This window comes from Hordeum vulgare, chromosome 6H (assembly GCF_904849725.1).
Source record: "Hordeum vulgare subsp. vulgare chromosome 6H, MorexV3_pseudomolecules_assembly, whole genome shotgun sequence".
In the NCBI taxonomy this organism is placed as follows: Eukaryota; Viridiplantae; Streptophyta; class Magnoliopsida; order Poales; family Poaceae; genus Hordeum; species Hordeum vulgare.
This window is the reverse complement of record NC_058523.1, coordinates 162,584,800-162,610,100: the sequence shown is the minus strand read 5'-3', so window position 1 is coordinate 162,610,100 and position 25,301 is coordinate 162,584,800. Positions and strand designations below refer to the sequence as shown.

The following is a 25,301-nucleotide window of genomic DNA, read 5'->3' as shown; positions in this document are numbered from 1 at the left end:
GACGCTGGTCACTAGTCACCATCCCCGCCGCGCGAAGAGGTGGTGCAGGCGTCATCGCAGCCGGCACAACAGGCGGCTTCACCATCCCACCTCTTGCAGCCACCCCCATACGTCGACCTCACCGGCGACGAGGACGACAATGAGAAGTAGACGGAGGCCACGACAGGCAGCGGTGGCCAGGGCGGCGCCGCCGTCCCTTTCTATTTTTAATGTTTTTATTATCTTGTTTTATATTAATGTCGAACTTGAGTAATGTGGACGTTTTAATGCCCGCGTTTAATATTTTTGAGGTTGTTTTTAATGTTTAACAATTTAGGGGTTTGGGGTTTATTTTTAAGTCGAAACAAACAGACCGTTTGGGGTGCGGCCGACCAGTTGGGCGCATGGACGCCTGCATGACCACAAGCGGACGGATGTGCCCGTTTTCCTGTCCCAAACGAACGAAAAGCGGACGGACCGAACGTTCATTTGGGGTCGCGCGTTAAAGTTGGCTTAAGTCAAACAATTTGAGATGTGACCGCTCGGTTGGGTGGATAAATCGACGGATGTTGAAAACAGTCTGTTTTACCGACCCAAATGGACTAAGAGCATCTCTAGCATACCCCTTACACGAAAAACGTGTTTTAAGGGTTGGTATGAGTTGCGTCTGAACAGACCCTTAAACTTAAACGGTAAAATCGAATATTCGTTTTTTTTTTCACATCTTCTTCTTTCTCTCACCTGTGTCCATGATCGACTAAATTTGCTCCTATAAAATCGATGGAGAGCAGACAGAGCGACCAAATATGGAACCGCCGACGTCTAAAACAGCTCGCACGAAGCACTCATCGCAGAATCCATCGAGAAGCTAGCTAGCTCGTGTGTCGCGGAATCCATCCAGGAGCTAGCTAGCTCCCATCACGGAATCCATCGAAAACGCACACGGCAAGCGACGACCAAGACGGACGGATGGCGGCCGGGGATGGACGGGCGACTGCCGGGGATGGACGACCGATGGTCGGGGACGGACATGACGGCGGCCAGGAGCAAGTCATGAAAGTTCCGATGTCAGTTGGACTTCCGCCAACGGTCTTTTGCATATACGTGCGCTTTCGGATTGACTTTGTAATCCTTATTTTTACGGGTTCAATGGGAATATTTATTGTGTCCTTAAAAAATAAATTAAAACATTAAAATCGTCTACGGGGTTTATTCGGGCAGCTCTTCGAGCGAATCCGTATTGCATTATACAAATGCTCTAAATCAATTGGAGTTGGCCCCGCCTCGCCGCGCAGCAATACGCGGTGCCGGCGCCGGCGCCGGCGCCAGCACCGCCCACCTATCGCTCCTAGCGGTACGCCATTGCAAGGCTCCCAACAACTCCCCCAAAACTGTGTGCCGCGCGCCATCCCAGCCCCGCTTGCCCAGCCCCGCCGCCGCAGCGCATCGCCCGCGCCCCGCTCCTTCGACGGGATGACGCCCGAAGGCCTCTCCAGCGCCACCACGAGAGACCTATCCACCTCGCCCCCACTGCCGCAAGGTGAATCAAGCTGATACCACCACCAACTCCCAATTCTACTCGCATCTGCTGATGTTGCTTGGTAGAGTTACCAAATGTTCGTCGTAGGGTTCCCACTGCGGGTTAAAACTGCCTTGATTAGTAATGGCTCAGGAGGGTTTCACTCCTTGTTTTGGATGGCGGATTTAGGATTTTACCTATACGGGGGCCATTTATCACACGCACATGTTTTTTGTTTTGTTTTTTGGCAAACGTTAGCTAGCACAATTCAGTGGGTTTAGGGAGTCTGTAAAGTCAAAGGTACATTCTGAGTCGAAGCACCAAATTCAGCGCACCAGGCAAGCTAAGGGACCGTGAATGCATTTTGCGCTCACAAAATAGTTCAGAGTTGGTGTTATAAAACTCCAAATAGTTCAGATGCACTTTTTTGACACTACACTAGTGTAAAAAACGCTCTTATATTATGGGACAGGTGGAGTTTGTGTTTTCCAAGACCCTTGCCAAGGAGGCTGCATGGAAGGTCCCAAAATGGTAATGGTTTCAAATAGTTACAATAAACCCAGGAATGGTCAATTGGTCATTGGTACCCCGTTGCAGCCTACACTGAATACTAGTGCTGAAGTAATATCGAAGATAAATTGTACTCGCTCCGTTCCTAAATATAAGTCTTTTTAGAGGTTCCACTACGGACTACATACGGATATATATAGACATATTTTAGAGTGTAGATGTTGGCTTTTCGCCACAGGATCGATCACATCAAATCACACAAACACATGCGATAAACACTTTTAGCGAGGGGTGCGTCTCGCACCCTCTAATTCCTCCCTTTATTTTCTTGTTTTCTCATCGGTACGACTCGATACGTTACAAAGCTATAACCTGTCCATGTATTTATACACATCCTGCCAAGCTCTCACGGTAAAAGCTATCCTAATCTGACTCTATATTCTAATCGGACTCATACTAGTATTAGGAAAGTACAAACCGACTAAACCTAAATTTCCTAAACTAATCATCCGGCAGCGTTGATCACACTACTAATCCTAACCGGACTCAAAGCTAGCCCACGTTTGGATTATCCTACATTCACCCCCTAATCCAAACTATCATACTCTTTACTCTACGAAACACGTACAAGACCGCCTGTTCATCTTGTCATGCCGTCATCTTGTCATGCCGGTCGTCTCCGGTGACGCGGCTTACCGGACCGCAACTTTTATGTTCTTCAATGATGGCCACCACTTCATCGTCATGTTTTCTTTTCATGCCGATTAGTAGACTGAAAGCAACGATTATCTGGACTACCAGCCACGCTGCCACATCTTAGCATGCTACATGCAGATTAAACACATAGCCTCATGCAGGAACTCATCTTAACTGGTCCGCGTCCACCTTCACGTTGATTTCCATCTTCTCATCGGTTGTTCGCACACGGGGAGACACATCTCTTCACCCGCCACATCTTCACATCTTCTCCGCCACATCTTCACATCTTCTCATTGTCGTTGATGTCACATCTTATCGAGCAACACCTGTCCGGCGGCAACACAACTCGCCATATACGGGCAGCTCAACTTTACCGTATATGAACTCGCCGGAACCCCTTGATCACGAACGGAAACGCAAGGCACAAATTCCTTTCTCCATTCGCTCCCAATCTCCTCCGCCAGTGACGCATCTCAACTGCAACCGAAGACTCACATCCCCGAGCTCTTGGACACATCTTACAAGAACTCACGTGCAAACCTTGATGACGGCCCACAACTTCGCCATCTCCATGTTGTACCCTCCAACAATGATCTTGATGAACTACTCGGTGCCTACTCGACACTTCCATAACCATCAACAATCACCAGTACCTTGTCGATGATAGCCCGCCGCCCTTCTCCAGGTCGTTTCGTCGAACGACAAGCACCCGTCGCCTCGCTTGCGACATCATCCTCACCGCTTCTCAACGTTGCTCCACCGAACAACTATTGCCTGCTCCTCCTCATCGCTGCACCACCCAGCGACCATATCGCCCGCCCCGAAGCGCTAGTTGGGTCGCCTCCCCGGGGCAAGCGCGCAGCTTCACCTCGACCTTGCTCTGATACCAATTGTTGGCTTTTCGCCACAGGATCGATCACATCAAATCACACAAACACATGTGATAAACACTTTTAGCGAGTGGTGCGTCTCACGCCCTCTAATTCCTCCCTTTATTTTCTTGTTTTCTCTTCGGTACAACTCGATACGTTACAAAGCTATAACCTGTCCATGTATTTATACACATCCTGCCAAGCTCTCACGGTAAAAGCTATCCTAATCTGACTCTATATTCTAATCGGACTCATACTAGTATTAGGAAAGTACAAACCGACTAAACCTAAATTTCCTAAACTAATCATCCGGCAGCGTTGACCACACTACTAATCCTAACCGGACTCAATGAGCTAGCCCATGTTTGGATTATCCTACAGTAGATTCACTCATTTTGCTCCGTATGTAGTCTCTAGTGGAATCTCTAAAAAGACTTATATTTAGGAACGGAGGGAGTATATGGCTTGACAATTAACATTTTGGAAGTTAACTCTATATTCTCCATAAGCTTAATAGAAAGACCACAAGATTTTTCTTATTGTTTTAGCCTATCATCTCCTTTATGTTATTAATAATGTTATCTGGTTGGAAACTAGTCTTGTTAAATCCACAATGACATTTTTTTTGTGTTGGCGGGCTAGACAAATTTGACATACAATATGTGTATATGAAGTAGGGAGCTCTTTTTTGCAAATTGTTTGGGGGAGCGCAGGGGAGGGGGCCGGGCACCGGCCCCATAGATCCCGCATTGGATCTGTCCATGCACATGCAAACATTTTGATTATGACGTTAAATCTATAATCTCCATAAGCTTAATAGAAAGATCAAAGATTTTTTCTTACTTTGAGCCTATTATCTTTCTAAGTCATTAATAATCCTATTATATAGTAGTTGGAAACTGACAGGATCCAGTTTGGACCGTAGCTGAAAGTTCAAAGTTTCCACAAAAAAAACACAAAGTAGAGAAACTTGGATTGAAATTAACCCAGGCTTAAGTAAGTACATATGAATGTTTGGTTGAGCCCTCGAACAGAGGTAGTAAGCTCCAGCAGATGGCGTCACCAACCACTAGAACATAGTGGAGGCATTAAGGGGGAAAGAAACCCTATTACAAGATAAGATATCCTCCTCCTTTCGGTTTTCACAGCTTATATGGCCAAGCAACAGAACAAGAAGAGAAAGAAGATAAACAGTGGATGACTTTGAGCACCTGCACCCTCACATCTTGGCACAGTGGAACGTGTAACCCGCTTGCTGTCCAAGTCAACCACTGAATTTTCTGTAATTCATAGCGCCTAACAGAACGTAGCAGCAAGGGACAACCCACCATACAGACAACCTGCAGGGAGGATGCAAAGACCGTCTGGCGAAAACGCCGCAAGCGCGAAGCGTGCTGGACCTGCGTTGGGGGAGGAAATGGAGCCCGGATGATGGAAGCGCAAGTATTGCAACTGACGGATGAGGGCCGTTGATGCGTCATCTTAGCCCTCTGAAACCACTTGACCTGCTCCCCTTTCCTAATATGCTGCACTGCTCAGTCAACTGCTTTCTCAGATTAAAATTAGTCAAATATAGATCATTTACCTCACTATATCCTTCAATACTGTTTTCTTTTAGAAACATTCATAGTTAATATTCCAGCCCTTCAAAGTTCTCTTCAAAGTTCTTGCTCTATTCTGCCACCAATCCAACAATGGTATTAGAATTGGATGATGTGATACTTAAAGCAAGATCCAAGAGACGTAGGCTCTAATGTATCTGATACAACCCCAACTAGCTGGCTAGGTACAACAGAGTAGTAGACAAACAAGTGTTGATACAAGAAGTGGCTGGGTTATGTTACTAAAAGTGACATCAATAATCCATTTAGAATTACCAATAATGTTGTATTTCATCAAGTCGATTGTCCAAATAAATCTGGTATTTGTATGCTGTGAAGTTCTCAATGACATTAGTGGTTTGTTTGAGGTGTTGTGCTGGACTAAATTTGACATACAACATGTATATGAACTAGTGAGTGTTGCAAATTGTTTGGGGGAGTGAGTGGGGATACCTCCCATAAACTACACACTGGATCTGCTCATGCTCCACTTCCAAGTGTTGGTATCAGACATCCCATAAAAATTGCTGGTCTTTTAACATTTTGATACAAACATAGAAAAATTGCAACCACATACTTGTCTCTTATCTGTTCTTAGGACTTCGTCGCATTATTACCGCTCTATGGATTGTAGACCTCATTTATTTGGTTTTCCTTGCGTTCCTTGTCAATCGACATCTGGGTCAAAGATATAACACTTTAATTAATGTTTGTTCTGCTACTTCTGAATTGTGAAACTTAGCTCATGCCGGTACAAATCCGTGTTGTCAATAAGTATAGTGGTTTCGAATAATTAGGAGACAAAAAAATAAATACAAATAGAACCTAGAAACCTACTATACTGCTTATCTTAGATTTCTTGACCTTTGCATCACTGCAATACATACCCAGCAGTTATATGGATAAACTACAGGCTTGGCACACTTCTATATACTGATAGAGCAACAGGAGGAAAAATAGCCCATTGTCGCCGAAAGTTTAAATGATCTGATCGTCATCCTTGCTTACAGTTCTAATTCGAATAAGAGTGCTCTATTATCATGGAAACACTTAGTTCTGGTTGCCTCCTTGTTGCAAACTAACCAAGCTATAGTATGTTCCAGAGGGACCCTTTGACATGAGGGATGAGTGTGTGCCCTTCTCTACAACAATTCCTTTGTCGAGCACAGTGATCAGGTCACAGTTTTGGATTGTGCTGAGCCTGTGTGCCACCACCACACTTGTCCTGCCAACCATCACTCTCTCCAGTGCCTCCTGCACCACCTTTTCGGACTGGCTGTCCAGTGCACTCGTAGCCTCATCCAGTAGCAAGATAGCCGGGTTCTTCAGGATGGCACGGGCAATTGCAATGCGCTGCTTCTGCCCTCCTGACAGCTGAACACCTCTCTCGCCACACCATGTGTCATATCCATCCTTGAGGTTGCTGATGAAGTCATGTGCATTGGCCGACCTTGCTGCATTCTCAATTTCTGCCTCACTCGCTGTTTCTGTGCCATACACAACGTTCTCTCTGATTGTGCCGGCAAATAGTGTTGGCTCCTGGCTGACCAGTCCAATGTGCTGCCGCAGGGCTCGAAGATTATATGTTTTGATGTCTCTGCCATCAATTTTCACCATTCCCCTCACCGGGTCATAGAATCGCTCTATGAGCCCAATGATGGTCGACTTGCCAGAGCCACTTTGCCCAACCAGGGCTGTTGACTTGCCTGATTGGATGCTTAATGAGAATCCTTTGAAGATGATCACATCTGGCCTTGATGGGTATGCAAAGTCGACTCCTCTGATGTCGACTTCACCTTTGAGCTTCTCTGGCTTGTATCCTTGAGGGTTGTCAGGGTCAATTTCAGTTACCCGGTCGAGAACAGCAAACACTGAGGCGATTGCATCAGCACCCTTAGCTAGGTCTGTTGTCATGCTACCTGCATCAGCAATCACACGCCCTGTGCTTACTAGAATCATGAAGGTTTGGAAGAGTGCCTTGGCAGTAATGTGGTGCTGAGCTATGAGCCGGCCACCAAACCAGAAGTCAAGGGCCCATGTGCATGTCATCAGGCTCATGGAAGTGCCAAGGCCAAGGCCTGCAATCCACGACTGCCGGATGCTTTCCTTCCGTGGGCCGTTCTGTGCTTGGTTGAAGAGGCCTAAGATGCGGTCCTGAGATGAGAAGGCGGTGATGGTACGGAGATTGGAGACAGCCTCAGCAGCTAGCTTGCTACTTTCAGATTGTGCCTGTATTGATTTCTTGGACATGCTCTTGAGTAAGACACGACGAGCATAGAAGCAGACGATGATGAGAGGCTGCACTGCTATCATGACGAGGGCCAGACGCCAGGCAATGACCAGACCCATGGTGCAAGCGATAAGCACCGCAGAAACTGTTTGGATCACCAGCGCCATTCGGTCACCCACTAGAGACCTCACCTGTAACAAAATACAAAAACATTAGGCTAGCTTAAGATGAATTTTCAGTTGAAGCATCAACATGCTTAATTTCTGTCTGGTACTTACCACGTTGGCGTCCTTGGCAAGCTGTGAGCATATGGCACCACTGGAGTTCTCATCACGGTCGAACCATCCGATCTCGAATGTGAGGATTTTTGTTAGCATCTGTTCCCTGATCCTCTTGGTGAGGTATTCTCCCATAGCACCAAAATTGTAATGCTGTCCAATGTTGATCAAGAATGAGAGCACTGCAAGAGCGACAAAGATGAGAGCATAGGCCCTTGTTTTGTCCTTGATTTCGTCGTGATCGGTCAAGAAGTAGACTGAGATCATGCTTCCCATGGCGTATGCATAAGCAGGCTGGATGCCTCCGAACACAATTGCACTCAAGCTTCCCATAAGCGCCTGCCTCCACTCTGGCGCATTAAGCATAAGCAGCCTTCTGAAGGACGGCAGAGGAAGCTTTGGTTCTTCAGAGTTGTCGGCATCGCCTGCATCACCCAATGACCGGGCTGAGCTTGATCTGCTAGCCGCGGAGAATCTCCTGCTCATGCTGTGGCTGCTGGACTGCCCCACGGCAGAAGTACTGCCGGCTCCACTGACCTCATCAACCTCATTTGATTCTCTAGTCTGCTGAAGGCGAACAAGAGATGAGTAGAGGCCATTCTCATCGGCGATGAGCTCTTCATGCGAGCCCAGCTCCTTGACCTCACCGTACTGCATGACAGCAATCATGTCAGCATTGCGGATAGTGGAGAGGCGATGTGCAACGACGATCGTTGTCCGGCCCACGGAGGCCAGGTCGAGTGCCTCCTGTACGACACGCTCTGACTCAGTATCCAATGCACTGGTGGCTTCATCAAGGAGGAGGATCTTGGGTGACTTCAGGATTGCTCTGGCAATAGCAATTCTCTGCTTCTGTCCTCCAGACATTTGGACACCACGCTCACCCACCTGTTTTTATTCCAAGTACGGTTAATATTAGACTATCAGAGTATGAACCACAACTTCAGTTCACAACTTCACATAAGAAGGAAAAATTGGAAAGTATCAATAGCTTAAGATGAATTAGTTTCTTGATGAGCTAACAATTGTAATCCTTAATTTGTTGTGACAAGTACATAGAATCCGAAGACACACAAGTGAGTTTTTCTTTTCTTTCAAACTACTGTATGTACAACTCTCCTTTTCATTTCAAAACTGCATTTTCTCACTAGAAGAATATTCAGAAATGCCTGTGTGATACTTCTTTTTTAGAAGAAATGCCTATGATGCTTATGCAGAAGTACAGTAAAAAATATACTAATGCAGAACTGGTATATGTAATTTACCCTCCCTACATACTGTGCCCGGAAAATTTTAAAACATAAGCTGTCAGTGGTTGTCAAAAGCATCACAGGGAATAAAACATCAACTTTAGTTCGACCAAGAGACACTGGTAAGCATCAGCACCGGAGGAATATAGCAGTGTCATTTCAAGTATAAAATCATGCTTGTTCCATCAATATTTCGACTCATTATTTAACCCTATGGCGTCAATTGATCATGGACAATGATAGTCACTGAAAGTTGATCCAAGTATGTGTTTATACAATAATATTTGATTCATATCTTTCATTCTCAGAACTAACTCGTCCTATCCTTCGATGTTAGTTGATGATCCATGGCCGGAATAGTGTTTCAGAATCAAACTGATAAGCGGCCTGAAGGCCATTACTACTCCTTGTCATATATTGACAATTTACATGGATATATATAGGTACTTTAACATCATTATTCTAACCTTACACCTTTACCTCTGCAGATCTGAAATCTTGTTATTTTGTCTTCCAAAAATGCACTTAGCCGTTGTATTGTCACGACTTGATCATATATTCTCAAGCCATACACTTACTCGCCACAACTACATTAAGGTAAATCTGTCTTCCGAAAGCAATCACTGACAAAACATGTTTTTTTTCAACACAATATTTGCATATGCGATATGTGCACTGGTTACACATACTCTGGCAAGCTTGTTCACTTCATAACTGCATGGTGTTATTAGTGTGGTTTGTAGGTACAGTGGAACGATTAAGCTGCCTATTATTTTCATGCGACACTTTACCGTGTGTGATCTTTTCATAGTACGTGAACAATGGGAATGTAAGTTGATTACGTGGATATGAACTGGTAGATACTCAACAGGGAGGGTAGCATTTTTAGTGCTTATCAGGTCATTGTGTTAGCTGGTTTGCCCACATCAAAATCTAGTGCGGCCTAATTTTATGTGCCCCGCGGCAGGTTTGCATACAGTAGAAACGGTAGTGGTGGGGTTTCTGGCGATGAAATGAACTTTTGAGGTTTACATGCGTGCCACTTGGAGTTCGAATCATCAGGGGGATCCCTCATTATTAGCTTGGGGGCTGCATCTTGAAGAAGACCTACCTATGTTGGAACAGCACAGCGGCTGGAAAAAGACGCATCCTTTTCCCTTTAATGCTCGGTGAGTGGCTTTGAAGCGCAACAGTTTGCAGTGACCGGCGGCAGCGGACCAGATTAGTGATGCTTTTCTGAATCGTTTTTTGATTTTTGGTCGATTAAAGTTGCCATTCGGAACCAGCCATACCACGACACGTACACACGTACGGCGCACGGGCACTTCCTTGTGTCAGATCTCTGCCTAACATATTGCTGTCAAAAATATTGAGTGCATGACAAGACCTGGTTGAAAATCCTGTTTGCTGGGAAAGTTGGAACACCATAACTGTTGGCTGGCAAGCCTTTTCTGATTACTAGATTTGCGAAAGCCCTCCTGGCTGCTGGCTGGCAGAGCCCACCGACCATGGACATGGAGGCACACACCCTGAGTGGTGGGCCGGCCGACCTCCCTTTTCCACTTGGGTTTCACCACTCTATGATTCCTAGCCCCCGCCATTGGCCATATTCGAAACTGCAAAGCAAGTGCTTTGAATTTCCATGCCATCTCCACTCGAACCGAACCGCAGTGAAGTGGTGTTGTAGCAGCCTTAGAAGTAATAGTACCGACACTTTGAGCTAACAGGGAAAAAAAGAGATGAAATTCAAAGGGCATTTACCGCATTCCTTGGAATCTAACTTTGGACCATAGCTTAACTAATTCAGATTATGCTGCAATTTTAAAACTCATGCTGCCATCCATGCTATACGGGTTTTCTGGAAGACATCTGGTGCAACATTCTTTTGGTAATGAAAACGATTGAGAGATCATAATGCACTGATATGTTGTTGCCCAGAAGTGGACCTATGATGTGTGGCAGGTCAGGTCTGCTGGAGAAGAACCAAGTGGAGAGGAACTGTATGCTGAAGCTGAACTGGTTGGCAATGGTGGTTACACTTTACACCCACGCACCACAAGGCGACCATTCTCGTTCATCCCAGAGCAATGTGCCACAGTGTCCGATGTTTTGCAAATCATTGCTTGGAGCTTTTCGTTTTTGTTATGATCTGACGATGCGCGTTAGTTTGCGCGGTTTCTTGTTCATAGCTTGCAGACTTCCAGCTCCTGACTGGGTCCTCAGGTGTTGGTATGTTTGCCAGCTTTACTTTCTTTTTTCGAAACATGATCAGATTTAATTCTAAACACTCTGTATGTAATGAACTCTTTTGCTGCAGGACGATTTGGTAGTTTCCAGTGCCTGACTTGGTGTTAAAATCTTGTGCATGTGCGGACACTGAGCGGGTCGTTTCTATGTGATGGCATAATACTCATTGCGCGTTTGCTACTCTTTAGGTGTCTGAAAGAATTTCAGGCGACAGTTGAATCTGCGGAGCCTCCTGAGGGTGAGACAGGGATGACGTGGCTCGCCGGCGGAGGATAGGAAAGAGGTTGATCGGTTCGGGTAGGGAGGTGCTCGGCGCCGGAGAGGGGGGAAGGAGGAAAAGGATGACCGTTTCCGTTGGATGTAGACCGGACGGTCGAGGGAAATTGCGATTGAACTGGTTTTGATATGACTTTCATGGTTAAAAGCACACAAGGTACTAGTATTTCCTTTCCACTGGGGTCAAAATAACTTGGGCGTTGCACTTTAAATATCGGGAACACGACAGGATGATCAGCCCCCTCTGAATCCCAGATTGCGTGAGGGCTTTTCTTCAGGGGCAAGGGCCATGTTCTCTGCCCGCGGCTGGCTACGCGGCGCTACATGGACCGGTAGAGTGCTATTTTTTTTCTTATACTTAAAAAAGGTGACCACACTAGAAGCAAAGGGTGCTATTTCCAGAAAACAATCAAATCAATAAATGCCTTATTAATGTTTCAAAATAAATAAATGCCTTATTAAGAACCCCCCTATAAAAGGAAGGCACACTTCGGAACGTACAATGGGAGCAGCTGGGATTTCAGGGCCATATGCCGCGGCTGCCTACCAGTTCTCTTCAATTAAACAACGAGGAGTATTATGTTCATCTGTTGGTTAGTTTGGGCCAGTTTGCCGCAAAATACCAGGGTGAACATGGTTCCACACACATCCGCAAAAAAAATAATAAAATGTTTCACACACATTCACGTGAACGGTGAATTCGAAAATATACTACTATAATTTTTTAAAAATTTCTGAAAATTTTGGGTATCAAACTTTGTATACCGCTGTAGTCACGTGTGAAGTTTCGTGAAGTATTGACATCTGTGGTACTCTTAGTGAAGAAAATACAACTGAGATATTACTGTCCATCAAACATTTTTTCCTAATATAGTTTCATTTCTTTTTTGCCCTTCGTGAAACTTCACACGCGACGATATCCAGATCCACTATGTATGTTACAAAATGAATTCAGTATGTTTTTTATATTTTCTAGGAGTAGTACTGTTTACGATTTTACTGTTCCAACGGGTGTGCGTGGGGCCATGTTCCAAAAGTTTCCCGTCTCAGTTTCTGGTTGCTACTACACTGCAGGAGTATGAAAATGGAAGTACCTTTATGGTTTATATTTCTTCCCATTCTTTATCTTTTCCAATTCCAGTAAGATTTTTCTTACATATACATACTCCATAATCAGGAATGTCCATGTCAGTGCAAAGTAGAGCTTCCATTTTTGATGGTGCTTTATGACTTGTATATTGTTGATTTCCCTTTAGAATCTAGCCTTTAATATGAGTAGTATGTTTTAAAACTATCTGAATCGTATTCTTTTCTCTGGTAGTAGTAGTAATTGATTGGCTCTCGCTCTTGACTTTTGATAGAAAAAAAATACACACAGAGAGAGCAAAGAGCAAAGGAAAAGGAAACGACATCATGAAAATTCTCCCCTTTTTTACCGCATTTTGTAGTATATGACTCCGTACCCTAATCCACCGAACATGTTAGTAGAAAGTTGGCAGAGAAAACAACTCGACGATCGAATCGCATGAGCATTTCGCAGCAACCGGAAGAAAAGTTGACGAAAAGGAAATCGACAGCGACTTGCAAAGAGGATTGGGAATTACGGTGGTGGTAATTGATTGTTACCTGCGTGTCGTACCCCTGCGGCAGCTGGGAGATGAAGTTGTGCGCGTTGGCGGCCTTGGCGGCGGCGGTGACCTCCTCCGGCGTGGCGTCCTCCTTGCCGAACAGGATGTTCTCCATGATGGACGTGGCGAACAGCGCCGGCTCCTGGCTCACCAGCCCCATCTGCGCGCGCAGCCACTTGAGCCGCAGCCGCCGGATGTCCACGCCGTCCAGCGCCACCTCCCCGCCCGACGGGTCGTAGAACCGCTCCAGCAGCGCCACCACCGTCGACTTGCCGGACCCGCTGCTGCCCACCAGCGCCGCCGTGCGACCCGCCGGCACGCGCAAGCAGAAGCTGGAGAAGATGGGGCTCTCCGGCCGCGACGGGTAGCAGAACTCCACCTTCTTGAACTCCACTTCGCCGGCCACGTTCGCCAGCTCCTCCCCGGTGTCGCTGCCCGAGTCGATCTTGGGCACGCGACGGATCACCGCCAGCACCCTCTCCCCCGCCGCGCTCGCCTCCGAGAAGTACTTGACGTTCGACAGCCCCGACCCCAGCGCCCTGCATGCACATACATACGCGTTAATGGCGGCGGCGCGCGCGCGGCTATATCATAAGTATACCGTGCATGGACATGGACCGGAAACTAGTCTAGATTACTGGCACGTACAGGCCGCCTAGGATGATGGAGGCTGATGCGGCGAAGACGGTGCCGCCCTGGTAGCCGTGGTACATGACGAGGCGGCTGCCGTACCAGACGTTGAAGGCCCAGATGGCGAAGGTGATGCCGTTGCTGCCGACGGCGATGCCCTTGGCGAGCCCCTGCTTGATCCCGAGCCGCGTCGACTCCTCCAGCGCCGCCGAGAAGTGCGCCATGGTGGCGCGCTCCGCCGCGAACGAGTACACGGTGCGCACCGACGAGATGGCCTGCTCGGCGACGGCGCCCGGGCGCGTGTACTGCTCCCTGATCCGGCGCGCGAGGCCGATGAGGATGCGGCCGTACATGAAGCCGGGGATGATGAGCAGCAGGACCGACGGCAGCGCCACCACGGTGAGCCGCCACAGCAGCGCCAAGGCCACGGCGTAGCTGCCGAAGAACATGGCGGCGTTCATCACGAAGTTGGGCACCTTCTCGCTCAGCACGTCCTGCACCACCAGGCTGTCGTTGGAAACGCTGGCGATCACCTCCGCCGTCGACCCCACCTTGAGGTCGAAGTACTCCACGTCCTGCCGGAGCACCGCCGCCAGGTACCGCGCGCGCATCCGCGACGCCTGCCGCTCCGCCGTCCGTGACCAGCAATACCCCTCTGCACACGCACGCATCCATCACCTTGAGAAATGCATGACTGCATGTACGCCATTGGCAGGGCATCCAAACGTATTGTCCTTGTCAGTCGTCACTCACCTAGGAACGCCATGACCCAGCAGCCGAGCGCCAAGAAGACGAGGTTCCTCGCGTTCTGGCCGATCGAGTGGGTTCATTCCAACACGGGAATTGCATGTTAGTTATTCTTCACTCTTGAGGGAGGTGCCACGTACGGCCGGATGAATTGAACAATGGCCAGAAATGTTGAAGACGTACCTCGTCAATCTTGGAGCTGAACTCCTGGAGGAGGTCGGGGCCGCTGCCGAGGTCGTTGAAGATGCGGCTGGTGATGAGAAGCATCACCGGCGTGGAGATGCCGTCGCCGATGGCGCCCACCAGGCCCAGCACCATGAGCGCCACGTCCGCCGCGTCCGCGTGCATGAACACCGACATGAGCGACGAACCGAACGGCGACTTCCTGGCGTCTGCCGCGCCACCCATCTCCGGCGAGCTCGCTTGTTGGCTGCTTATGATGGAGAGGTTACTCGATATGTTAGCTGACTGGGGAGTATATAGAAGTATAACCCGGCCTCCTTTTCAGGCCGTTTAATTAGGTGGTAGACTCTGACTTGTCTAGCTCGCTCGTCCGGCAGAGGAAGAGAGGGATGGATCCGGCTTATATAGGGCGCCAGCCAGCAGGTGCATGCGAGTTATCGGTAGTTTCTCTTGATTCCCGTACGATCTTTGGAAATTCTGTTGCGTCCTATTCTGATAGTTTTATCTCTACTCCTAAATGCTCAGCTGGTGAAATAGCATTTATAATTTCTTTCCGTCTCTTATTTTTGCATGGTCTTTTCCCTCCTCTCACCATCTCACCTGATCCATTGGTTAATTTTTTTTGTCAATTCTTTATCACAAACCAGAGATTTTCTAATGTATAACAAATCACGAATCTAACTTTGTTACATTATCCAAATCAATCGATCCTTCTTATTAATGCAATTTATGTTAGGATACAAATAATGGATTTTTAGAAAATAAATAATAGATTTTAATCTAACTTTAATAACTTACTCAAATCAATCGATTTCGTGCAATTTATTTTAGGAAACAAATAACATATTTTTAGAAAAAAAATACGGATTTTAAGGATATTAACATCTAAATCATGACAAACAAATCCCTTTCTATTGGATTTTCTCCTTCCTACTAAAAACTAAATTCCATTAAAGTGAGAGACACTAGAGGAAAATCCCGTTTTTCGTGTGTTAACATATAAGCCGAGTGCCGACGTAATAACACCCGGCAAATGAAATGCTCTCGGTTTATAGCATCATGTAAGCCGAGTGATTCCGAAATGCCCTCAGCTTACATGATGCGTACGTCTTCTACACGAAAAGGCACTTGGCTTATATCACATACTCGGCAAAGACATCTGCCACGTGTCTATATCGAAGGGGTTTGACGGTGCCGTCACGGAGCATACTATAAGCCGTGTGCCTTTAAAAGCACTCGACTTACATCACATGTAAGCCGTGTGCCTTTAAAAGCACTCGACTTACATCACATGTAAGCCGTGTGCCCTGCCAGAGCACTCGGCTTACATGTCATATAAGCCGTGTGCCTAGTGAACGCATTCAACTTACATTTTCTTCGAATTTTGCAGGCCTATTTTTTAATGCAAAAATTGTTTTAAAATGACTTACCTTCTTTCTCATTTATTTTCTCCCAACTAGTTTGCATTGGTCTTATTTTTTATGTCCTCAATTTCCCGATGTCTCTCTGTATCCACTTTAATATTTTGACGGTCTTGTATTCTTCCAAACCTCTAGTGTACCCATGTTACGATCACATGCAAAATGACAAGTTGTTGCGACCCTTATTCATGCTATTATATGAATTCCTTAATTGGTGGGTAGTCCAAATGTATGTACCCTTAGCTTTTTTGGCAAAATAAGCACTTTCATCACAAACACGACATTACTATAAAAAGGTCCAGGGTTTAGAGTTTGGCATGTCCAGAAAGGTTTAGCGGCCGAAAACACACTTGTCTCACAAACGCGACAATCTCGTAGGAAGATGTTGTTTCGTGCTTGCTTTGGCAGGTGCTGGTTTAATTTAGTCACATAAATAATAGACAATTAAGAATTTAGAAATCACATCATGATTTTTTCTTGGTAAACTTCCAAAACAAAGTTAGATATTCCTCAATGAAAAATCCTTAATCCCACACACTATGACATTTATTATTATCATTATATTTACTATTAATTGACAATCACAACTTTCCTAATATAATAAAAATATCATATCTTTTTTTTGTTATGAGCATACACATTGGTGCACCCCTGCGGAGGGATGGCTCCGGCTTATATAGGGCGCCAGCCAGCAGGTGCATGTGCGAGTTATCGGTAGTTTCTCTTGATTCCCGTCCGATCCTCAGAAATTCTGTTGCGTCTGATCCTTATTTTGTAGTTGTAGTTTATTCTGCAGTTTCTACTTAACTGATTTTAGTTGAATTTTGCTGTCGAAGATGTGCAGAGAAACATGTTAGTTTCATTCTGTAGTTGTAGTTTAGTGTGTAGTTTCTAGTTAACTGAATCTTGTTGTTGAAGATGTTAAGATTTTTTCTGTAGTTTCAGTCTACAGTTGTTTGGATCTAACCAAATTTTGTTCGTTTTGTCGTAAACACTATTTGGATTTAACTGAACATTATATCTTAAAATTCAATATGTTGTTGAGTGTCTGTGAATTTAACTGAATCTTATTTGTTAAAGCTCAGTTTGTAGGTTAGCATTACTCATGTCTAGTGTGTGGTTGGATTAGCAAGAACTGGATTTCAGTGAGCAGTGGAATACTTGTAGTGTCAGTGTGTAGTTATCTGAACTTTGTCAGTGTGTACTTAACCTATTATAGTTCACTTTGTAATTAAATGTGATTGAATTTAACTGAATCTTAGTGTTGTAGTACATTGCAATTGTATTGTGAATACAACTATTATTTGCACAAAGGTCTTGACTATGGGGTGGTTGAGAGGGTTGATGGACCTTGGCCTCACTAGTAAAAAAGGGTCTTTCGGCCGAGGGTCGAAAGACCATTAGTCCCGGTTCAAACAAAAACCGGGACCAATGCCAAGCATTGGTCCCGGTTCGGTTTGCCGGGCATTGGTCCCGGTTCAGTTCACCTCATTAGTCCCGGTTCAGGGCAAAACCCGGGACTAAAGATCCAACGACTGCCTCGTGGCTTGCCGTGGATCATTAGTCCCGATTTGTGGCAAGAATCGGTACTAAAGGGTAGGCTATTAGTCCCGGTTTTAGACAAAAACCGGGACTAAAGTGTTGCCTATATAAACCCTTGCCCCTGCCCACCCTGTCCTCTATTTTTTGGCTGTTGAAGTGTGACCATGTCATGCTCTTGCCACTCTAGTTCACGCACATGAATTGTTCGATGAAATGCCCGAGCCACACTACTTAAGCTTTCTCTCTCCAAGCTTCATTTTTCTCAATATTTGTCTAGATTTGACCGTGCACCAACTGCACAAGTGTTTTAAAATGTTAGCTACTTCATGCTTTCATCTGTCACTGCTAGTTTAGCTCATTTCAAATGCTCAAATTAATTTCTTAGAGTCTGCACATGTGTAGGGTGACGTCCCGTGCCCGTCCTCACCTTTGTCGATCGCCCGCGCCGATCTCGTCGCGAGCACCACCGTGGTGAGCCTCTTGTTCTTGTCTTCTTTTTAAAAGAAAAAAAAATCTTACTTGTATGATTTAGATACATACTTGTATAAATTACTTACTTTCATTATTTTTTGTTATTATATAGTGCGATGGTTTTGGTATTCGCCTCCGTCGGCCCTCATCCTGTCTATAATTCGGATGTGGTATATGTTATCTTTTATAACTATTTGTTTTATTTAGTGTTTATGACAATTATGACGACCAACGTGACATATATTTTTTAATCTGGGAGGTATGTGAACCGGGAATTCCAACCGACATAGAAATTCTTCTCGAGAAGTTAAATTTGGTTGAAAAAGAAAACAAATATTTAAAGGAAAAATTGAAAATAATTGAGGAGAAGAATATGGAACTGGAGTTGCATGTCGCTGATGTCATCGATGATCGCAAGATGAAGATCGATGCGATGCGATTGAAGATGGATGCAATGCGCTTGAAGATGGATGAAATGTGCTTGAAGATTAGGAATATTAGAAAATATGCCATTGATAAAGAGGCTTGGTATCATTATGCTGTTGGGTCAATTGTTACCTTAGTTGCGATTTTGATCGCATTTGTTGTTGCATTTAAATGTTTTACATAGTTGTACGTTGTTTTATAAGAGAACTTTATGTATTTATTTTTTGCAATAATAACATTTGATCACTACTATTCTTTTGTTTTAATGTGATGATGAACTTGTATTAATTTGGTCATATGTTGTGCAATGATTTTTTGATATACTTAATTTCATAATAGAGATGAACCGCCAATGGATGTATGGTGGCCGACGCACTTCGGAGTACATTACGAACCGGGACTAATGCCCGAGTCACACTTAAGTTTACACAAAATGGTATCCTCGACCGAGGTTAACAACCTTATCCTTTTCATGTGTAATTGATACAAAAATATTGCATGTTTCAATGTACGGTGGTCATTTCACTATTCATGTATGATGCCAGATCGATGCACGGAAGCGATAGATGTACGGCGAACGACGCGGTTCCGGATTTATAAAAGGCCTGCATAAATTTATCGATGTGGCTGAGGCAAACAAAGTGGATAATTTTATGCCTTGTCCATGTGTTGTGTGTCAAAACGTGAAGGAGTACTCTAGCTCGAAAAACATTCATCTCCACTTGCCGCAGAAAGGTTTCATGCCCACATATTATTGTTCGACCATGCACGGAGAAAGAGGGGTTAGGATGGAAGACAATGAAGAAGATGATGATGATGATGACAACTATCCTATGTTCACTTAGGAATACGATGATACTACAGTGAAAGACAATGAAGAAGAAGAAGGTGAAGAACAACCGACACCAGTTGAGCCCGCTGATGGTCTTGGTCGGGTCATTTCTGATGCAAAGAGAGAATGCGATATAGAAAAGGAGAAGCTGAAATTGGAGGCCATGCTAAAGGATCATAAAAAGTTGTTGTATCCAAATTGCGAAGATGGTAGCACAAAGCTCGATACCACACTGGAACTGTTGAAATGGAAGGCAGAAACTGGTTTATCTGACAAGCGATTTGAGAAGTTACTGAAAATATTGAAGCAGAAGCTTCCAAAGGATAACGAATTGCCCGAGACTACGTACGAAGCAAAGAAGGCTATCTGCTCTCTTGGATTAGATGTGCAGAAGATACATGCATGCATTAATGAGTGCATCTTGTACCGTGGTGAGAAGTATGAGAATATGGATAAATGGCCGGTATGCACTGCATGTCGGTACAAGATCAGACAGGATGACCCTGGTGATGTTGAGGGCGATGACGAGCCCCCCCAGGAAGAAGGTTCCTGCTAAGGTTATGTGGTATGCTCCTATAATACCACGGTTGAAACGTCTGTTCAGAAACAATGAGCATGCCAAGTTGATGCGATGGCACAAAGATGAGCGTAAGAAAAACGGGAAAAAGTTGAGACACCTCGCAGATGGGTCGCAGTGGAGGAAAATCGAGAGGGAGTGGTCGGACTTTGCAGATGACCCAAGGAACTTATGGTTTGGTCTAAGTACAGACGGCATGAATCCTTTTCGGGAGCAGAGCTGCACTCACAACACCTGGCCCGTGACTCTATGTATCTACAACCTTCCTCCTTGGTTGTGCATGAAGCGGAAGTTCATTATGATGCCAGTGCTCATCCAAGGACCGAAGCAACCCGGAAACAACATTGATGTGTACCTAAGGCCATTAGTTGATGAACTTTTGCAGTTGTCAGCCAAACCAGGTGTACGTGTGTGGGATGAGCACAAACAACAGGAATTTGACATACGAGCATTGTTGTTCGTAACCATCAATGATTGGCCTGCTCTTAGTAACATTTCAGGACAGTCAAACAAGGGATACAATGCATGCACGCACTGTTTAGATAAGACTAAAGGTACATATTTGGAAAAATCTAAGAAGGCTGTCTACCTGGGGTGTCGTCAATTTCTTCCGATCAATCATCCCGTAAGAAAGAAAGGCAAGCATTTCAACGGTGAGGTAGATCACCGGAAGAAGCCTAACCTCCCTACTGGTGATGAGTTATTGGCTATGGTCAAGGATTTGGATCAAATAGTAATCTTTGGAAAGGGTCCTGGCGGTCAATCTGTTTCGAAAGACGATGTTACCGGACACATGCCCATGTGGAAAAAGAAATCTTTATTTTGGGAGCTACCCTATTCGAAACACCTAGAGGTCCGGTCTTCAATCGACGTGATGCACGTGACGAAGAATCTTTACGTGAACCTGCTAGGCTTCCTGGGAGTGTATGGAAAGACAAAAGATACAACAAAAGCACGGGAGGAGCATCAACGTATGAAAGACCCATACGACAAGAAGACTGACAAAGTGCGTCAATACTTAAGCAGCTACGCTCTTACCAAAGCAGAGAAGGAATTTTTTTGAATGCCTGAGCAGTATGAAGGTCCCCGCTGGCTTCTCGTCTAATATAAAGGGAATAATAAATATGGCAGAGAAAAAATTCCAGAACCTGAAGTCTCATGATTGCCACGTGATTATGACGCAGTTGCTTCCATTTGCATTGAGGGGGCTTCTACCGGAAAATGTTCGATTACCCATTGTGAAGCTATGTGCATTCCTCAATGCAATATCTCAGAAGGTAATCGATTGAGAACGTCTGGAAAGGCTACAGAAGGATGTGGTCCAATGTCTTGTCAGTTTTGAGTTGGTGTTCCCCCCGTCCTTCTTCAATATTATGACGCATCTCCTGGTTCACCTAGTCGACGGGATTTCCATTCTCGGTCCTGTATTTCTACACAATATGTTCCCCTTCGAGAGGTTCATGGGTGTAATGCCCCAGAGTGTAACTTGCCATATGTGGAACCTTCATGTGTGGGTCCATGATGTCATGAGTTATGGAGTTATCATTTCATGTGTTTTTCATGTGATCATACCTTGTCTACCCTTTGCTTTCATGCATCCATATCATTCATGCCTTCATTGTGTTTGTTGTTGTTGTTGATCCATGTATGTGGTATGTGTTGTTGATGTGCTATGTGATGATGAAGTGGTGTTTGAAAGTTGGGTTCCATCTATGATAGTTTTCAACTAGGTTTCAGAACCCCCTTCTTTATTTATCAAGCTCAAGATTTACTTGCTCTAACCCTGGTTCAAAAATGTAGACCATTTAGAGTGTTTCCTTGTGGATGTGGTGCTATGTCTAGGGTTTTTAAATCTTTGCTTTAGTGGGGTTTTTATTCAAAAAACATATTAATTTAATTATATATTGTAAATATTTAAGTTCTCCAAAAATCCTCTTTGCATTTTATTTATTTGGGGCATAATTCCCTTATGCCCAGGGTCATGTTGTTTTATTTTTAGTTTCATAGGTTTTCCCTAGGAGTTTAATTGTTTGCTGGCTTTGTTTTAAATAGAAAACCCAGTGGTTTTTCTTTCTTACCTGGCGCCACCGAGTGGGCTTACTCCTCCTCGCTAGCCTAGTAGCCTCCTCGCGCGACATCCCACTCCTCGTCCCTCTCCTGTGACGCTGTCTTCCTCCCCCCGCTCCTTTCCGTCAGTCTTTCAGAGAGAGAGCAAGACAGAGAGGCCGACACCATGGCTCACGGACGTTGAGGCGGCCTCCCTCGCCCCCCTATTTATTCCTTGGTGTCCGAGCCGTGTTCTAGGGTTCCTCCAAGCGCCGCCACCTCCTTTCCTCTTCCTCCTCCCTCTCCCTGGATCGACAATAAGCGGGCCGAGCTCCTCCTCCGCCATGGCTGATCCCTCATAAGGTCGTCGCCGTCGTTGCCGCACTCCTTCGTCCTCTCCAAGCGATCCAAGAGCACGCGGGACCTCAGGGGAGTCCGTTCCCGTAGATAATCGATGACGAACGCCTCTGCTTCCTCTACTTCGATGATGACCCCTTCTACTCCGACGAGTTCTTCTGCAGCTTCTTCCTCCTCTTTGACGTCTTCTTCCTCCACGGCAAGCCTGTCCTCCTCGACGTTCCCTAGGTGAGCTAGCCCTGAGTCTCCTCCCGATTCCGGCGTGTAGATCCCTGCCTAGGCCGTAGCTGCGCCGTCGTGTTCTGCTCTGTCACCGACGCCGTCGTGCACGTTGCTGCCATAGTTGTAGAGCATCTCGCGCCGCGTTTAGGTGTGAAATGGAACCGTGGGAGATCCATCTTCCTCCCAGCAACAAGCCATTGTTCAATTCGTAGTGAATCGCCGGCGGTGACCCTCCCCTGTTCCGGCCACCGTCGGGCTGTAGCAGATCCAGAGGGGGTTGCTCAAAAGAGCAAGGCCCCCCTCTTTGTTAAGTATCGATCAAGCAACACAGTGGTAGCAGTGGGTTTTGTCTTGCGCAGGTCATGGGTTCGAGCCCCCGCATCGCCCCTTTTGCTTATTTGATTTTGTGGCATAGTAGCAACAGAGTGAAGCATCTCCTGCTTCCTTCCTCTGTTCTGTCGAGCCAGAGGTGGTAGTGCAGTGGTAGTAGGCTTGTTCAGTGTACAGGAGGTCTTGGGTTCGATTGCTAAGCCTCCCCCTTTTATTTTTTATTTCCTTTTGCTGTTTTATAGATTGTTTGCTTGTTGTGTTGCTTGGGCAGCAATATGCTATCGCCTAAGAGATAAACCAGTAGGTTTTCTCCTTGTTTAGCCTTGTGTGCATGTGTGGGGAGTTTTGTATGAGTTGTGTGCTTGTGTGGTGCAAGCACCCAAGTGCTTATGTAGGTGTATGTATACATGTGTGTGTGTATGTGTGCTTGTGCATATGTGCACTAGTGCATGTGTAGGAGTAGAGAGTTGTTGTGGTTGCAAGCACACCCATGTGTGTGTGTATGTGTTTGTGTGGGTGGACTTGTGAGTGTGATCTCATAAGCATGTGTAGGTGTGTGTGCAAGAGCCTTGTGATGCAAGCATGTGTGAGTGTGTATGGTGATGTGCTATGGCACACATACATGAGGTCCAACCCTCATGTTCACCATTTGAGTTGTGGGTGTGTGCAAGTGCATGTGTAGGTGATGAACTAGTGAGTATCATATATGATATGGCACTATTTGAGCTATATGATTCCATGTAGTTTTTCCTTTCAACTTTGTGCCTTCATGTTGTATGCAAGTACCTAGGTATTATATGTTTTTGGGGTAGAATCTTCCCAGGAATCCATTGGTTGAATCATATTTCACTTTGGGGCACTTTATGGAAATGCCATTTTTCTGTCTTGATGCTATGTTTAGAGCTTGGTGCCATGTGGTGTGATGAGCCCATGGGGATGAATCGTTGATGTGGAAGTAGTGGGTGAACCCCTCTACAACCTGGTAGTTTTGTTTTATGCTTAGGAGTTTGGATGTGCAAGTTGTGCCTTGTCAAAGTTGACATGTGGCTGGAATTGTCAGCTTGGTGAAAATCTGAGATTTTCACTAAGTCTGAGAAACTGCTGTTATTTTCTTCCCTTGTAGTTGTGGTTGCAAAAGTTCATGTGTTGGGAATCAGCCCTTGCAATCAACTAGAGAGTTGGAGCTTTTGTGTTTGTCTAGATTTCTGTTAAAATTCATGCACTTTCACTTCCTGTAGATATTGTTTTGGGGGCTGTCAAAATGCTTCAGAGCATAAGCAACTGGTGAAAGTCTGAGAATTTCACTAAGTCCCTGAAATCTGTTATTTTTGTCCAAGTTAGCACCTGTAGATATTTCTGTGTGTAACTCCTTTGTATTATCTTCTTGCTCAGGCTTGTAGAGCTTTTGAATAGCTTTTGGCACATATCTTGTTTGGCACATTTGGGTGGCTGTAGGTGCTTTGCATGCTGCTCACAAACTGCTATGATGCTGTTTAGGACAGATTGCATAGTTTTGTTGTTTTGAAGCTTGTGAGTGCATAGTTGGTGGTGTGGTGAGTTTCTCTGCACCACCCCACCTATATTTGTTTGTTTGATCATGTGGCAACCTGGGAATACCAAAAGTGTGCCATTGGATTGTGCTTGTGGTAGATTTGATCCGTAGGACTCCGTATCTTGTTTCGTAGTTTCCGGTTGATCCGTAGCTCCGTTCTCAACGTTCTTTATATGTTTTTTGCTTCGTTTTCTCGTGATGCACCTGTTAATGTCATCTTCATGCATGTCAATATAGCTTAGTGTGAAGTTCTGTCCAGAAGTTTACCTTCTCTTCTCATGCATATGCAAGTGACTAGAATAGAGAGGCATGCTTCATTCTCATCTCATGCATCATGTGTTTGTTGCATCATGTTGTGTTGTTGTTCATTGGCTGTTATTTTTATCTTGGGTAGCACCGGGATCGGAGAGCGAGTTCGTGGATTCACGAGAGTACGTGCAGGACGAACAAGAGTAGTTCCAAGTTGAAGACATCATAGGCAAGATGACCGTGACCTTGATACCGTATCTAGCTTTGTTATGCTTAGATTCACGTTTCCTTCGATATATGCTCGCTGCCTACCATTGATATAATTGCCTCCTGATATTGCCATGAAACCCAAACACCTTCCCCTCCTAGCTAATGTTGAATGGCTAAGTAGGCTTGCTCGGCTTCTAATGATAGCTTTGCTAGTTGCAGGTGCCAACTGTCTCATGTGATAACATGAGAATTTGATATCATTATGCTTAAATCTGCTATTTAATTATGCACCTATATACTTGGTAAATGACGGGAGGCCTAGCCTTTTGCTGGGTGATTTGTTCCGTTATTGCCGCCTTAGTTTTCCGCTACCGGTGTTTGATTCCATAACTGATCGCTCCTAGCATGTTCGGGGTT

At 45.3% G+C, this 25,301-nt stretch overlaps 1 protein-coding gene and 1 long non-coding RNA gene across 3 annotated transcripts; one reads left to right on the top strand and one right to left on the bottom strand.

Annotated features, from left to right (window-relative positions):
* The first annotated feature begins 1,240 nt into the window (after positions 1–1,240).
* Positions 1,241–11,636, top strand: LOC123401949. Of its 2 annotated transcripts, none has more exons than XR_006611202.1 (3): positions 1,241–1,519; positions 9,427–9,535; positions 10,880–11,636. It is a non-coding gene; the product is annotated as an uncharacterized LOC123401949 (long non-coding RNA). The 2 variants fall into 2 exon arrangements; XR_006611201.1 differs by having other exon boundaries at positions 10,877–11,636.
* On the bottom strand, positions 5,948–15,024 carry LOC123401948 (putative multidrug resistance protein). Its single transcript, XM_045095813.1, has 6 exons — positions 14,650–15,024; positions 14,473–14,527; positions 13,738–14,374; positions 13,088–13,628; positions 7,689–8,576; positions 5,948–7,601 (listed from the first exon to the last, which is right to left on the bottom strand). Exons 1-6 carry the CDS (start codon positions 14,872–14,874, stop codon positions 6,231–6,233), a joined length of 3,717 nt encoding a protein of 1,238 aa, XP_044951748.1. The 5' UTR covers positions 14,875–15,024; the 3' UTR covers positions 5,948–6,230.
* Positions 15,025–25,301: the final 10,277 nt, after the last annotated feature.

Coding starts and splice junctions, on each gene's coding strand:
- LOC123401948 (XM_045095813.1), bottom strand. CDS start 14,874: ATGGGTGGCGCGGCAGACGCCAGGAAGTCGCCGTTCGGTTCGTCGCTC. Junction 14,375..14,472: donor CTGGGTCATGGCGTTCCTAG/GTGAGTGACGAC, acceptor GTGCGTGTGCAG/AGGGGTATTGCTGGTCACGG. Junction 8,577..13,087: donor CGCAGGGGTACGACACGCAG/GTAACAATCAAT, acceptor GAATAAAAACAG/GTGGGTGAGCGTGGTGTCCA.